The 13,940-nt window shown below is 42.9% G+C and overlaps 1 protein-coding gene across 1 annotated transcript; it reads left to right on the top strand.

Moving 5' to 3' along the window:
* The first annotated feature begins 3,984 nt into the window (after positions 1-3,984).
* On the top strand, positions 3,985-11,962 carry DNAJA1 (DnaJ heat shock protein family (Hsp40) member A1). Its single transcript, XM_062599276.1, has 8 exons — positions 3,985-4,198; positions 4,467-4,644; positions 5,722-5,826; positions 5,935-6,162; positions 7,381-7,495; positions 9,239-9,354; positions 9,946-10,046; positions 10,688-11,962. Exons 1-8 carry the CDS (start codon positions 4,067-4,069, stop codon positions 10,904-10,906), a joined length of 1,194 nt encoding a protein of 397 aa, XP_062455260.1. The 5' UTR covers positions 3,985-4,066; the 3' UTR covers positions 10,907-11,962.
* Positions 11,963-13,940: the final 1,978 nt, after the last annotated feature.

Raw genomic sequence — 13,940 nt, 5'->3', positions numbered from 1 at the left:
CAACTGAAGAACAACTTGACTATAAACAGCCAGACTTAATGATAGAATTACTCATTTCGGCATTTTTTTTTACCAAGTGTGTAAGTAAAAGAATGAATCCAGGCACCAGAGTAGAAAGCTATCTGTTAAAGGAAGAGAGCTTAGACAAGTATTAAAGGGTATGCGTACCTGCCTGGTAACTAAGCTTAACAGCTGTATTCTAGTGTTTCTAAAAGTTAACTCTATATGATCCTAAATAATGTGTCAACACTTTCCCTTGAAAGGAAACGAAATAAAGGACAATACAATTATGCATAAAAACTCTGGATTTATAAATGCAAAGTTGTCTGTTTATTATCAATAAGACGGGGGAGATGGCAGAATGCAAAAGTAAAAAAGAGGTGTGACCAATTATATCTGAAGCTCCTATGAAGAAAAATATTCCAGCCTGTAGAACAAAGATAATTATTAACCTTTCATTAGTTGTTATCTTCAGTAGAAAACACAGGAAACAGTGTATCTCATTCCAATCTTATTGATATATGTATGGCATGTGTGCGTGTGTGTATTTATGAGTATCATCACGTATTTACAAAAGATGCTGCACAATGTTGAGAAAGATGAATTGCTGACAAACTAAACTCCCCCGAGTTCTGAGACCCGGGCCTAAGTATAACACCTTCAATATCTCTGCTGCCTTTTTCAGCATGTCATCTGTGAGATTAACAAGGGATTGGTAAAAGAGTCAATGGATGAGTAAATATGTAAGCAGTCACAGAAGGATTATTAATCACCAAGGTTATGAATAATCAAATACCATTGCACGCCTATAAGAAAAAATATTCTTGGAATAGCACCCTTAAGACTGCAAGGCTGTAACCTATGAAAACATATCAAATTGTAATTTTGTTTATACAGAGTATGTTAAGTACTACCTAGGTCTATGTGGTTACAAACTGTGTAACTCCAGCTGATTACAACATTCTTATTTGGGCACTGACTCACCTGTGAGGCAAGAGCAGAGCTTGCCACAGCACAGCCTTATCAGTAAGCAGTCAGTCACTGTGATTGAGCTGAGAGATGGGCATCTGCAAGGCCAACTACTGCACTCAGAAGATTTGAGATATTGCCAGATAGTCATCAAATTAACCGCACTGAACCCATTGCAACAGGTCAATGCAGTCCGACAGCTGGAAAATCCTAGACGGAAGCCTACATAAAAGCACTGTCGAGTTGAAAAGGTCTCACAGAATAGTTAATCTTAAGTAGTAAAATCCTTAACTCTAGATCTGAAATACTGTGCAGTAAGTTATAGCAGGTAAGTGAATTAATAAATCAGCCTACAGCTTCCAAATGCAAAGAATTACCTGCCAAAAATACCTCTGCCTCCTTGTATGCAGCTGATTGGTTGTCATGCGTCATGCTAATATCAACATTTGGAGGGGAACTGGCAATACTGAAGAGCCTTTAATTGAGTGGCATTGACCTTAAATAACATACAGTCATTTGTTAAAAAATGAAAAGCGCCATGATATCATACAAGTGTTACATCAGAATCATTATTCAGACTTCAATGCAAGTAGCTAATGAAACTCCTGCACAGTGGCTAAAAACTTTGATGGCTTTAGCTCATTGATACTGCTATTTTGCATCTATTCACACACCCAGTATTTGTTTCACTTCTTGTTGCCTTTATATTATTAACTGCAGTAACCACTTTCTAAGCATCTTTGTAATAGGTATAAGGTTGCTGGTGTAACCTGCAAATTACAGTATCTTCAGGAAAGGCCAGCTGTATGCAGATCAAGAGGTGAAGTGCAGTGATCCTAAGTGGAATGCTGTTGTACGTCATGGAGCATAGTGGTGCACCTAACAGCCGACCTGAGTAGGCACAAGCCTGTGCTGTGTTGCAATACCTTTTAGCTGCAGGAAGGACAGAGATGGCTAATTGTAACACAGGCAGCTATAGGCAGCTCCCACTTGGCCACCTGCATGTCCTTATCTTCTAGAAACGGAACAGCATGTTCTCATGTGAACATCCTTTTGCTGGGCAGTAAGAATGATCAATGGAAATGTTTTCTGCTAAGCAGCTCTGCAGAGAAGGACCTGGAAGTGCTGGTGGATGACAACTTGACCATGAGCTAGCAATGGCCCCTTGTGGCCAAAGAGGCCAATGGTCTCCTGGGGTGCATTAGGAAGAGTGTTGCCAGCAGGTGGAGGGAGGTGATCCTGCCCCTCTCCTCAGCCCTGGGGAGGCCTCATCTCGAGTACTGCACCAGTTCTGGGCTCCCCAGGACAAGGGAGACATGGAGCTACTGGAGACAGCCCAGCGTAGGGCTACAAGGATGATCAGAGGGCTGGAGCACCTGCCCTATGAGGAATGGCTGCGAGAGCTGGGCTTCTTCAGCCTGGAGAACAGAAGACTGAGAGGGAATCTTATCAATGTGTACAAGTACCTGAAGGAAGGGTGTCAAGGGGACAGGGACAAACTCTTTTCAGTTGGCCCATGTGACAGGACAAGAGGCAATGGGCAGAAATTGAAGCACAGGAAGTTCCGCCTGACCGTGAGGGGGAATTTCTTCCCTGTGAGAGTGATGGAGCACTGGACCAGGTTGCCCAGAGAGGTGGTGGAGTCTCCTTCTCTGGTGATATTCAAGGCCTGCTTGGATGCAACCCTGTCTACCATGCTCTAGGTGACCCTGCTGAGCAGGGAGTTTGGACTAGATGATCTCCAGAGATCCCATCCAACCTTACTGATTCTATGATTCTATGAAAATCCTCTTCAGAGACCAAAATGCTGGTGAACCTCAGCATGGGCAGTATCAGTGCAGTGTGCATGTAATGCTGTATCATCTTGAAGTTTTCATCATCAGAAGGGATGTAAGATGTAATTGCCAATCTTTTATTCCACTCCTATCTTTGAATATTCTGATTAGGCATCATATTTTACTCAAAGATTCAGAGGTGCACAGTAGGACGCAGAGGCACTCAGCAGAGGCGCCTGAGCATGGATCTCCAAGTTAATGAAACAGCCACTGGCATTTGCGAGTTTGAGGGATTGCAGCTGGGACAGGAAAACATGCACAAATGTGTGCAGAGGCACTCTTGAGTCAGGCACTGCTGCTGTGTGTCCCTGCCACATCCCTGGCTCCTCCTGTGAGTGCCTCTTTCATTGCTTCTGAGAAGCTTCAGTTTGAATTCAAAGCTATGGTTCAGGCTCTTTATAGCCAGTGGTAACTCCCACGAAATGTCAGAAGCACTAAAGATTAGTAGTAGACTGTCCATGGTTTCAGGTTTTTAATGCAAACATGTATATTTTACAGTGAAATTAGTAACTCTTGCTCCTTGATACTTTACAGGAGAACAGAGGACATGCACTGCTGAAGTGAGGCCCAACGTAGGGACATCCCTCCACCCCTCCTCCTTTGCTTTCTTTTCCCTAAGGGGGCCCAGGCACTGCGTGTTCCCAGGCTCCTCCAGGTAAAATGGGAGGCAGGCAAGGAAAGGGCAACACGGGTGAAAGCTTCGCCGTTTCGGCTTGGAGACCCTGCCGTCTGAGCACGATGACCGCCTGCCTCCCGCAGCGGGCCTGCACCATCCGATCGCCTCCTCTCCGGGACCCCCTCAGCAAGAGGCGGCTGGCCCACGGCAGCAGAGCGCCCCGCCGCAAGTACCGCCGCTACGGCCGTTGCGACGCAGTACAGTGACGCCACCGCTGGGGCATACTGGGAGCCGTAGTCCGCGGGCAGCGCAGCGAGCATGCGCGATGCCCTAAGAGCTGACGGATGGGAAGCGGTGATTGGCCAGCCTTTTCCCCCCACCCCCTCCTCGTATTGGCTGGCCTCCCTTTGAACCCGGCAGCCGGCGGGGCGGGATTTCCGGGGAGGGGCCGCGCCGGCTCAAAAGTCCCCGGATGCGGGGACCGGCTCGGAACTTTCCAGAAAAGTCGGGAGCTGGGCGAGGAGTTGCTGCTGCTGCTGCTGCTGCTGCTGCTGCTGCTGCTGCCGCCGCCGCCGCCGCCGCCGCCGCCGCGCGCGGGAGCACCCGCCGCTGAGGGGGCCGGAGCGCCGCGCCGGGGGCCGCCGCCATGGTGAAGGAGACCACGTACTACGATGTGCTGGGCGTGAAGCCTAACGCCTCGGCCGAGGAGCTGAAGAAGGCGTACCGCAAACTGGCGCTCAAATACCACCCTGACAAGAACCCTAACGAGGGCGAGAAGGTCGGTGGCAGACGGTCCTCCCTTGCGGGAAGAGGGGGGCGGCGGAGGGGGTGTCTCCGGGGCAGCGGGGACGGGGGGTGTGCTGTCCCGTGCGGCTGACGCGGCGGGGGGGGGAGGAACCTTTTGGGGGAGGGGGGTAGGGTTAGGAAAGAGCTTGGCTGGAATGAGAGCCCCAGTGGGGAGGGTGCTGGCAGGATGAAGTTCGGGAAGGGGGGGGGGAAGGGGGTTAAGGTCAGGATGTCCGAGGCATGACACGTGTCTTTCACAGTTCAAGCAGATCTCCCAAGCTTACGAGGTACTGTCAGACCCAAAGAAGAGAGACCTGTATGACAAAGGCGGCGAGCAGGCCATCAAAGAGGGTGGCTCTGGTAGTAGCTTCGGGTCACCCATGGACATATTTGATATGTTCTTTGGCGGTGGTGGGAGGATGCAGAGGGAGAGACGAGGTAATGTGCCTTCTTCTGAGACTTTTGCAAGCTTTACAGTGTAGTTGTTCTGGTGGAAAGGATTGAAATCCCTTGGGTGAACGCTGTAGATCTAAGACTGTAAATAATATTAAAATAAAGTTACAGGCATTTTCTGGAAATCAGCAAAAGAATTGTTTTTAGCTCTTAGAACCTGAAATGAGCAGGAAGAAGCCATTCAGTTTATACAATAGTAGTTTGATCTCTTATGTATTGCCTCGTGTTAATATCTAACCAGATTTCATGTTTGGAAAACCTTTATCTAAGTGTAAGCCCAGCTTTTAATAATCTGCATTGGAAATGGGATGGTAGCATGTCTTAAAATGCTTCATAGCTGAGGTGTTGTAAATATACTGCCTATACATGAATGTTTTTGTGATCTTTAGTTGAAGATAACTGCAGCTTGAACAAGGTAGGCAAAGCAGCTTCATTTTCTGAAAACTTACTGTTTTCATGTGGTGTTCAGTGGAACTAGTCTGAAGCTACAATAAAAATCCTTGAAATTAAAGTCTAAATTACATATACTGACAAATATTTTAATCATAATTAAATGCTTGAGAATCATGCTGCTTCTGTTAATTCTGTTGATAATAAAGGGAATTAAGAGTACTTGTATCAGAATGTTACACAGGGTTTTTTGGTATCAAGGTATTTCTAGTAAGCCAGAACTTGTTATACTTGATGAAATTAAGCCTACAGTAAGAAAGGTTCTAATTGATTCATGACTGTAAAAATTTAGTTACTCAATTCAGTTTCCAGAAATCTTGTGAGGGGGAAGTAGTGCTTTGCTGGCTCCAAACACTGTCTTTTACTTCCTTGTAGTCGTATGAATGTTCAGTCACTTTGGATAAAACTAAAAACTTGCATATAATGCTTAGATAATATCTGAGTTTCCATATGTTTTGTTTTTATTGTTTGGGTTGTCACAGAAAAGCCTTCTGATTTACTCAGTTTGTAAAGACTTGTTTTAATATGACTTGAGCATAGTGATAGGGAAATACTCTGTTATTTTTGAAACTAAACTTTCAAGCGTGAGTAAATACACTTTTTGTTTTACAGGCAAAAATGTTGTTCACCAGTTGTCAGTAAGTTTAGAAGATATGTACAATGGTGCAACAAGAAAATTAGCTTTGCAAAAGAATGTTATCTGTGACAAATGTGAAGGTAACTAATGCTGAAACACCTTACTTACTTATGAAACTGCAACTTTTCTGCTGCTTGCTTTCTTCTGGTAGTGCATAACAATCCATCTACAATTTGTATTCTTTCCAGGTCGTGGTGGTAAAAAGGGTGCTGTAGAATGCTGTCCTAATTGCAGAGGCACGGGGATGCAAATCAGAATTCACCAGATTGGGCCAGGAATGGTGCAACAAATTCAGTCTGTGTGCATGGAGTGTCAGGGGCACGGGGAGCGTATCAGCCCCAAGGACAGGTGTAAGAGCTGCAATGGCAGAAAAATTGTTAGAGAGAAGAAGATACTAGAAGTTCACATTGACAAAGGTGAGAGGATTGTAATAAGTTGAGGTACTAAATTTGAATATACTGATGCAGATTTTGCAGCACTAAAACTAAAAAAACTAAAACTAAAACTAGCTTTAGTAAAAGCTAGGTGTTGATTTAGTATTATGGTCAGTAACACTATTGAATGCAAATTAAGAAAAGTAGCCTGTTGCTACCTTTTTAAAAAGTGGTGAACTTGTTTTTAGGGAAGAGTTCAATTTCTTCACACATAACTAAGAATGAATTCCAAAACCTTTGTTATGGTAAGCAGTTAATTGTTTTTGTCTAGTGCAACTTTGCAAGCAAAAATCTTGGTTAATTAGGCTGATGAAATAAGACACAAATATATTGTTTGTTGGCTCAACTTACCTAGTGAGTTTTGTCAGCCTGTTAGGAAACCCTGCAGACTCCGATCACTTCTACTGTGCATCAGTGTGAAGGGGAACCAGGTCTGCTATAGTAATAAGGTGTAATGACAGTGCTAAGCCTACAGTGCTTAGAACTAAGTTTGCTATGCAACCCTGACAGTGTTCTCGTTGGGCAAAATGTAACTCAGTATGTAAACCCTCACAGCGATGGGGTAATGTGAGCTGTCAAATGACAAATGCATTTCTTCTGAGTATGCTGCTCAAAACTTGGCAGGAGAAATCTCTGGAACGGTAGGGTTTCTAAGACGAGACATACTGACATGCACATGGCATGCCACAGATTTGCACTTGATTATCATCTGTAGCTGTTCTACATGTATGTGTAAGCATACCTTACGTAATGCGTGTATTTTGTGGATTTTTTGTTGTTTGTTTTTTTTGCTCAGAAGGAAAAAATCCTACAATATTTTGCAGTTTGGTAAGAATATAATGTGATCATTTAAAACATGGAGATGATGAAAAAAGCTAAATCTTTCCATTTTAGAAAACCAGATTCCACAAGCTAGCATGAAGCAGCTAGAATTTGTGGTACAGTGATTTCCCCGTAGGTTAAATCTTAAGTGAAGATTACTTTCCTAAGAGTGCTTCTTACTCTTTGCAGGCACGGAGATCATGTTTCATAAGTAGCTCTACTACTAATACTTACAAAATCTGAGCTGATCGGTTGTTTATTTTCAAAACAAGTGTTGTATGCAGTGTTGTTTGTCATCTTTGTAGTACATGCTTGTGCATGTAATGAAGCTATTTTGATAATGTAAAAGGCTGATATACTACTTCTTTCCTTCAATAGGAATGAAGGATGGTCAGAAAATAACATTCCATGGTGAAGGGGACCAAGAGCCAGGACTAGAGCCAGGAGACATAATTATTGTCTTAGATCAAAAAGATCACTCTACATTTACAAGGTAAAAACTCTACAAGTCTTTTGTGTTTACTTCTGAGATGCTTGTCCGCAAGGTTTCTTGGGGACCACTGGCTTTGTAGTTACTGGCAACATCACTAGGTAGGATCGTATAGCTAGAGTTCAACTGTGAGTTTTTGATGGTCAAAGTAATACTGACTTGTGCAAGAATACTGGTACAACTCATCAAACTGTTAGTGTTCTGACAGCACAAAATATTTTTGTGAACCTTTGCAGTAGAAGGGACTGGAAGGCAAATAGAATGAAGTTGCAGTTATTGAGAGTTTACAAACCTTGAATTTCGAGAACTCAAAAATTTTGTTCAATGGTTGTGAATATCTGCAAAAGCTGTTGTCCTCAAAATTCCTTGTTCTTTCTAGGGTAGTTGTCCATCATTTAACTCAAATTGATCTTTTAGTGTAGGTGGATGGTTGCTCATTTAGCTTCAGGGCAGTGCTTCACTATTCTTCAAGGATTCTGTTTATGACAATTAACCTTTTTATGTCCTATTCATGGCTCCCTTCTGATGAAAGTCAAGGTGGTCTGTCTGATGGCAAAGGTGGTTCTCCCCTATTCATTCCCCACCTTAGTGAACTGGGTAGGGTAATCAGTCAGTCCAGTCTGTTCTTTCTTGTGAAACCAAAAGTAACTCAAACAATCAACCATGTCTTAGGCACTTTGTGTTACCTAGCAATACTGCTTGGTGTTGCAAGCTTCCTTGTTTCAAGTTACTGTTCACGGGAATTAGTTTATACGGTATCTTTTTTTTCTGATTAAAAACACTGACCACCTAACAAATTTACTGTGTGGCACTTAGTGTCTTACTGTTTCTGTTTAGAAAAGTAATAAGGTCAATGGATTTGGGAAGGCATTTGTTTCTTGAGGAGGGGATGTGCCTCTCAACAGTTGATCCCTTTGGTTGCTGGTGCACATGACAAATCAAAAGTGCTTATGAAGCATGTATACCTGTCCTGTATGGTGCCGAACTCTGAGTTTGTGCTGAAACTGTGCTGAAGAGCATTGAGCTTACAGGTTAAAGAATCAGTTCGACCACTTTTGATAAGCTGAGTTAGCTGGTTTTATTTGTTAGTTCTAATGAAAGTAGATGCTGGATTAGCTATGTCAAAGAGTAGATCTGGGCCATACTTTTGCATGGTACCTGGGACTTGTTGTCTGTTGCTGTCCATCTTCCTGCCCACTGCCATTAGCTCCAGCGTCTTTAGGTTTCCCTTGATATTTTTGGTCTCGTAGGGTTATGCTGAAGTCATGCTGCTTCTGGAATAGATGGAATGTTTCTCATCTCCCTTCAGAGTCTAAAATTATCTTTCTGGGCAAGTCTTTTTCCAGAGACCTTTAAAATAGTTTGCATGAGGTAGCTTAGGTTCTTTCAATAGGCTGGAAGTTTTCTCAGCCCTTGGACACATAAAGGCATCACTTGCACTGTATTACTGAAGTCAGAATAGGCAGTTAAAAAAAATCATACTCCATATTCTAGTATTTCTTGGTGTAATCTAGAAGGTGGTTTGATAATAAACCACCATTTTGAGTTGCCATTGCCTGTTTAATCTTCCCTGGGAAGTTGAAAAATGAATTTTCCTGTAAGTGGGAAGGAGCAGTGAAATGAAACTAAATACAGCTGAGCCTTATTCTTTCTTTTTATTTAAATAAATTTAAAAGCTTCCACACTTCTAATAGCTGATTTTGCTTCTTCCCCGTCTATGACTCTTCTTGTTTGGTTCTACCTTAGACAAGATGAAGATCTTCTTTTGTCTATGGATATACAACTGGTTGAAGCACTATGTGGCTTTCAAAAACCTATCACAACACTGGATAACAGAACTATAATTATTACCTCCCATCCTGGTAAGTGTTGGCTTGCTTTCTGCCAAATGTCCCTGCATCTAGCAAATGTAAACTGTAAACAAAAAGTTCAAGGGAACAGAAGCAACTGACCAACTGCACGAGAGATGTGCTGGTACCAAGTATTTTTCCTAGTCTTTGCAGTACAAAATTTTAACAAATAGGGATTTTGGATAGTGGCCAGCACTAGCTAACTCTTTCTTTGCGTGATATAGTAACAGAACTTACCTCATGGACATACTTATATCTTGAGGATACCTCATGAAAATTGAAGGCCGTGGGTCTCAGAAAACTACTTTTTCAGCCTTGGAACTGATGGAGCACATAACATATTTGTAAGTATGCTTCCTTTGGGAAGCATAACGAGGTTAAAAGAATGTAATGTACATATCAACCTGGTCTCCTACTCAGAAGTTACCAGGCAGTAAGTCCTTGATAGACTAATGCATATCACTGTATCTGTCTAAACACACTGTAGAAGGCTACATGAATACATACCTAAGGGAGTTAAAATTAAAGCTGCTTGTTCTGCCTGTATGAATTCCCCCCACCTTTTCTTTCCTTCTGATTTTTTTTTTTTTTTTTTTTTTTTAGGCCAGGTTGTCAAGCATGGTGCTATTAAGTGTGTGTTGAATGAAGGTATGCCAATTTATCGCAGACCATATGAAAAAGGACGTCTGATTATAGAGTTTAGGGTAAGTGGATCAGCTTACTACTGTGGCATCCCTCATCACTGAATATTTAGCATGTATCTGAATATCTAGCAACAGTCAGAAAATACAATTTAACAAGAAAGATCATAGGCTAGACGAAAGCCAAAGCTTCCCAAACATCTTTGTACTCAAAATATATTAAGTACCAGAAGAATTTCTTTGGATATGTTGTGAATTTCCATCTGTTTGACATGTTATTTAGTTTCTATCATCTTGTAGGAAGGACTGAGTTGCTCTTTGTGTTAGAGCAAGGGAGTAGGCTGGAAAACACTGACCTTGCTGGAGAGAAGCTTGTGGGAGCTGTGACAGCAGGCTTTGTCTGCTACAGTTTTAGGGAAGATTCAAGCATATCTCTAATATTGGGATGTATGCCTGCTTTGCTTCTGTAGGGATTCGAGATGATATCCTGGAGCAGAACAAATACTGAATAAAACTGAGTTAAGTTACCAGATCCAGTAGAAGTTAACTTTTTGCGGGGATTAAACTGCCACAGTTACTTAAACCCAGTGATGAAGAAATAATCTGTGATAAAGCTGACTTGGGGTGAGGGGGGAAGGAGTGAGATGGAGAAAGGCTGGTTCAGGCAAACTACTGTAACTGCATGCAGCTTTTAATGATTTCAGGTGAACTTTCCAGAGAGTGGCTTCCTCTCCTCAGATAAGCTGTCTTTACTGGAAAAACTGCTACCAACAAGGCAGGAGATACAAGAAACTGAGGAAATGGAACAAGTGGATTTAGTGGACTTTGATCCATCTCAAAAAAGGAAACACCACTATAATGGAGAAGCCTATGAAGATGATGAGCATCACCCTAGAGGTGGCGTTCAATGTCAGACATCATAAAAGGGCCAGTGAATAACATGTGATGCTTGTTTTGTATGCATTAGTGGATGAGTGAAGGACTACAAGCAGTTTACCCTCACTTCCTGCTATTTGTTGTTTATTCAGCCATAGTTGTTTCTAAAAGCATAAAGAAATAAACTAAGTAATTAAAATGACTTTGCAATTTGTATAAAGCTCCAGGATGCAAACTCAGATGGAGTTGATTGCACTTCACCCCTGCCTGTTGGTCAAGAAAACTCCCTTCCCTGCTTGTCTTTATTTCAAGCCTTGTAATTCCTGTATGTGTGCAATTGCCCAGGCTTAGACTAAGATTCTGTGGTGTTATTTTGGTATTCTAGATCTTACTATTAATAAAATATGCACAAGTACTTATAATTCATGGTAAGATACAGTTAAATTTTGTACTAATTAGGATAAATTGTTAATGTTCTGGGCATGTACTGGTGTTTATCAAGTAAAGACTGGCTCTAATGCAACCACGTAATACATGAACCTGAGAAGAATGTGGTCAGTCTTCACAGGCCCATTTCAGCCACACACTTCACCAGCTGTCTCAAGTTACTGCACTTACTGTCAAATAGTCCCTTCCCTAGCCAGCTTTGGTCCTGATCTTTGAGCTAGATGTGAAGCTTTGCTTCATCACTGACTGCTCTTTGGTTGCTGTTCCACACTGTGAAGTTGGTGGGCATTTGGCTACTGCAGGAGCTTCTTTCACTACTATGCAAGAGGAAAAACCTCCAGGGTTTATTGATGCAGTGTGCTGTTTGGAGTCTGTTCAGTCTGCTGGTGTGTGAAGCCTGACTTCCACCTTGATTACTGAAATTACATACCCTTGAGTGGTATGTTAATGAAAGCAGTAGCAGTCCTGCTGTTGGGAGTGCATGAGCTTGTAGAGGAGAGAACCATAGATGTCAGTGAATGCAAGCAACTGATACATCTAGGCTGTTCTGAAATTCATGTATTGTGTGCATTATTTTAAGCTGATCCTTGAAAAATTCTGTATTAATGTTCTAATTATTGTAGATGAAACATTTCCAATATAATTACAAAATTGTTCATTGCCTCTTTTCTTAAACCAGATACTGGTTTAAAGAAGCCACCTCCCCCAACTTGTATTTTAGACTGCTGTTTACAGAAAAATCCTGGCAAAAATGTTCTTTCATGAGAAATGCTGAGAAAACAGGTCCATCTTTAACCTCTAGTATGGTAGTTTAATCTTGTATCACCATCTGCCTTCGGATGCAGCGTATACTTTTGTATTCCTTTAAAGCAAAGATGTCATGAGAAAAAAAAACTCTTCAGTTTTTCTTGTTGGGAATGGCTGATAGAATTACAGTGTATGTGCAATAATTTGAATCTGTGAAGTGGAAAACAGTCTAGAAAGCATCTCTTGGCAGTCTCTTCAGACCCTTGTCATGAGTGGTATGAGCTTCATTTTATAAAGGTAGTTGTTGAAATGGCTCTTGTCTCAAATGCGGTTCCTCAAAAACTGAAGCACAGGAAGTTCTGCCTGAACGGGAGGAGGAATTTCTTCACTGTGAGAGTGACAGAGCACTGGAACAGGTTTCCCTGGAGATACTCAAAATGCACCTGGATGCAACCCTGTCTAATATAGTCTAGGTGACCCTGCTTGAGCAGAAGGTTTGGACTGGGTCATCTCCAGAGGTCCCTTCCAACCTTACTGATTCTATAATTTTCTGGGGCATACAGCTAGAGACTCTTGATTCACCTACATCTTTTTCATTCTTTGTCACAACAGAAATGAAATGTAGGCCTGGCTCCATTCCAGATTCCTGTTGGATGGGTGTAATACACGTGATGTGCAGCAGGAGCCTTTGCTGCATCAGTGATTCAAAGAAACAATGTAATCCTGTCTCTAGCACAGGGGCAACAACTTTTGTGGAAAAAAAGCTTAAGATACGCTCTTTTTCAGTTCAGCGTGCACCCTGCATGTGAAACTGCCAGCTACCTACCATTAAGGTCACGACCATGTTAACATCCAGTGTCTTTGGCTGGGCAGGTCTTACTCGGTGAGGCTAAAGCAAAGGTGGCATTCTGCCTTTTCTGTATCCTGTGTCACCAGGACTCCAGCTCCATTCAGTGGCAGGCTGATGTTTCTCCTAGTCTTCCTTTTGTTACTGGCAGGTTTACAGAAGCACTTGCAGTCTTTGACATGTACCAGGAGATTAAATTCCAGGTGGGCCTTGGCCTTCCTCAGCAAGCCTGTGACTGACATAAACCCCACATCCCTCCTACTAATCTTTTGTGCTAGCAACACCGTTACGGGGAAGAACAAAGCAGTTGCCCCTATGTATTTCAGATACCACCATGAGGCAAGGCTACTCCACTTCTGCATGTCTACTGTCAGGAGTAATGACCTCATTTGGCCCAGCAAGCATCTGTGCTCAGCCAGGCAGTAATATGCTGAGCCTTGACAACAGCTTTACTACTCACAGGCACGCACTACCTGAACACAGGGGCCTTGTGATTGGTTGGGGGGGGGGGAGGGTGCACCAGTGACTCGCGCTATCCGCTCAACTACCTGCTGCTGCAGATTCATGTACACCGTTACACTCAGCAGCTCAAATTCCGGGCAGCTTTGGCCTCTGTTCACCAAGCGCTCCGAGGCGCGAGACCAGCCCCCATAGTGGCTCTGACGAGCAGCGGCACAAGCTGCAGTAAGCGTCACACAGCTCACTTCCTGGCTTCAAAGCCATGACCCCAGGATGGTGCTGTAGAGAACCAGTAGAGATCAACCACTCTCTGCTGGTTATGAGGATAGAAGGTAAAACAGGATAAGGAGTACAAATTGCTTTTGTAAGACAAGCCATTGTCTTCTGATTGTTACTGCTTTCCTGCAAATTTCCCACTGAGTTGATGCTTGCAATTACCTTAGCTGTTTAATCCCCCACCCTCCCCACTCCCAGGGAATTCATGCCACAGATCTATCCAGTCTGTTGTAATGATTCCCTCCACTGTGCAGTAGGCTTGCAGAACCACCTTTTCCCCTACAAATTTGAAATTTGGCAGCTCT

The sequence above is a fragment of the Rhea pennata genome, chromosome Z, assembly GCF_028389875.1.
Source record: "Rhea pennata isolate bPtePen1 chromosome Z, bPtePen1.pri, whole genome shotgun sequence".
Lineage (NCBI taxonomy): Eukaryota > Metazoa > Chordata > Aves > Rheiformes > Rheidae > Rhea > Rhea pennata.
The sequence above is the reverse complement of the archived record's forward strand: the minus strand, read 5'-3'. Positions and strand labels throughout refer to the sequence as shown.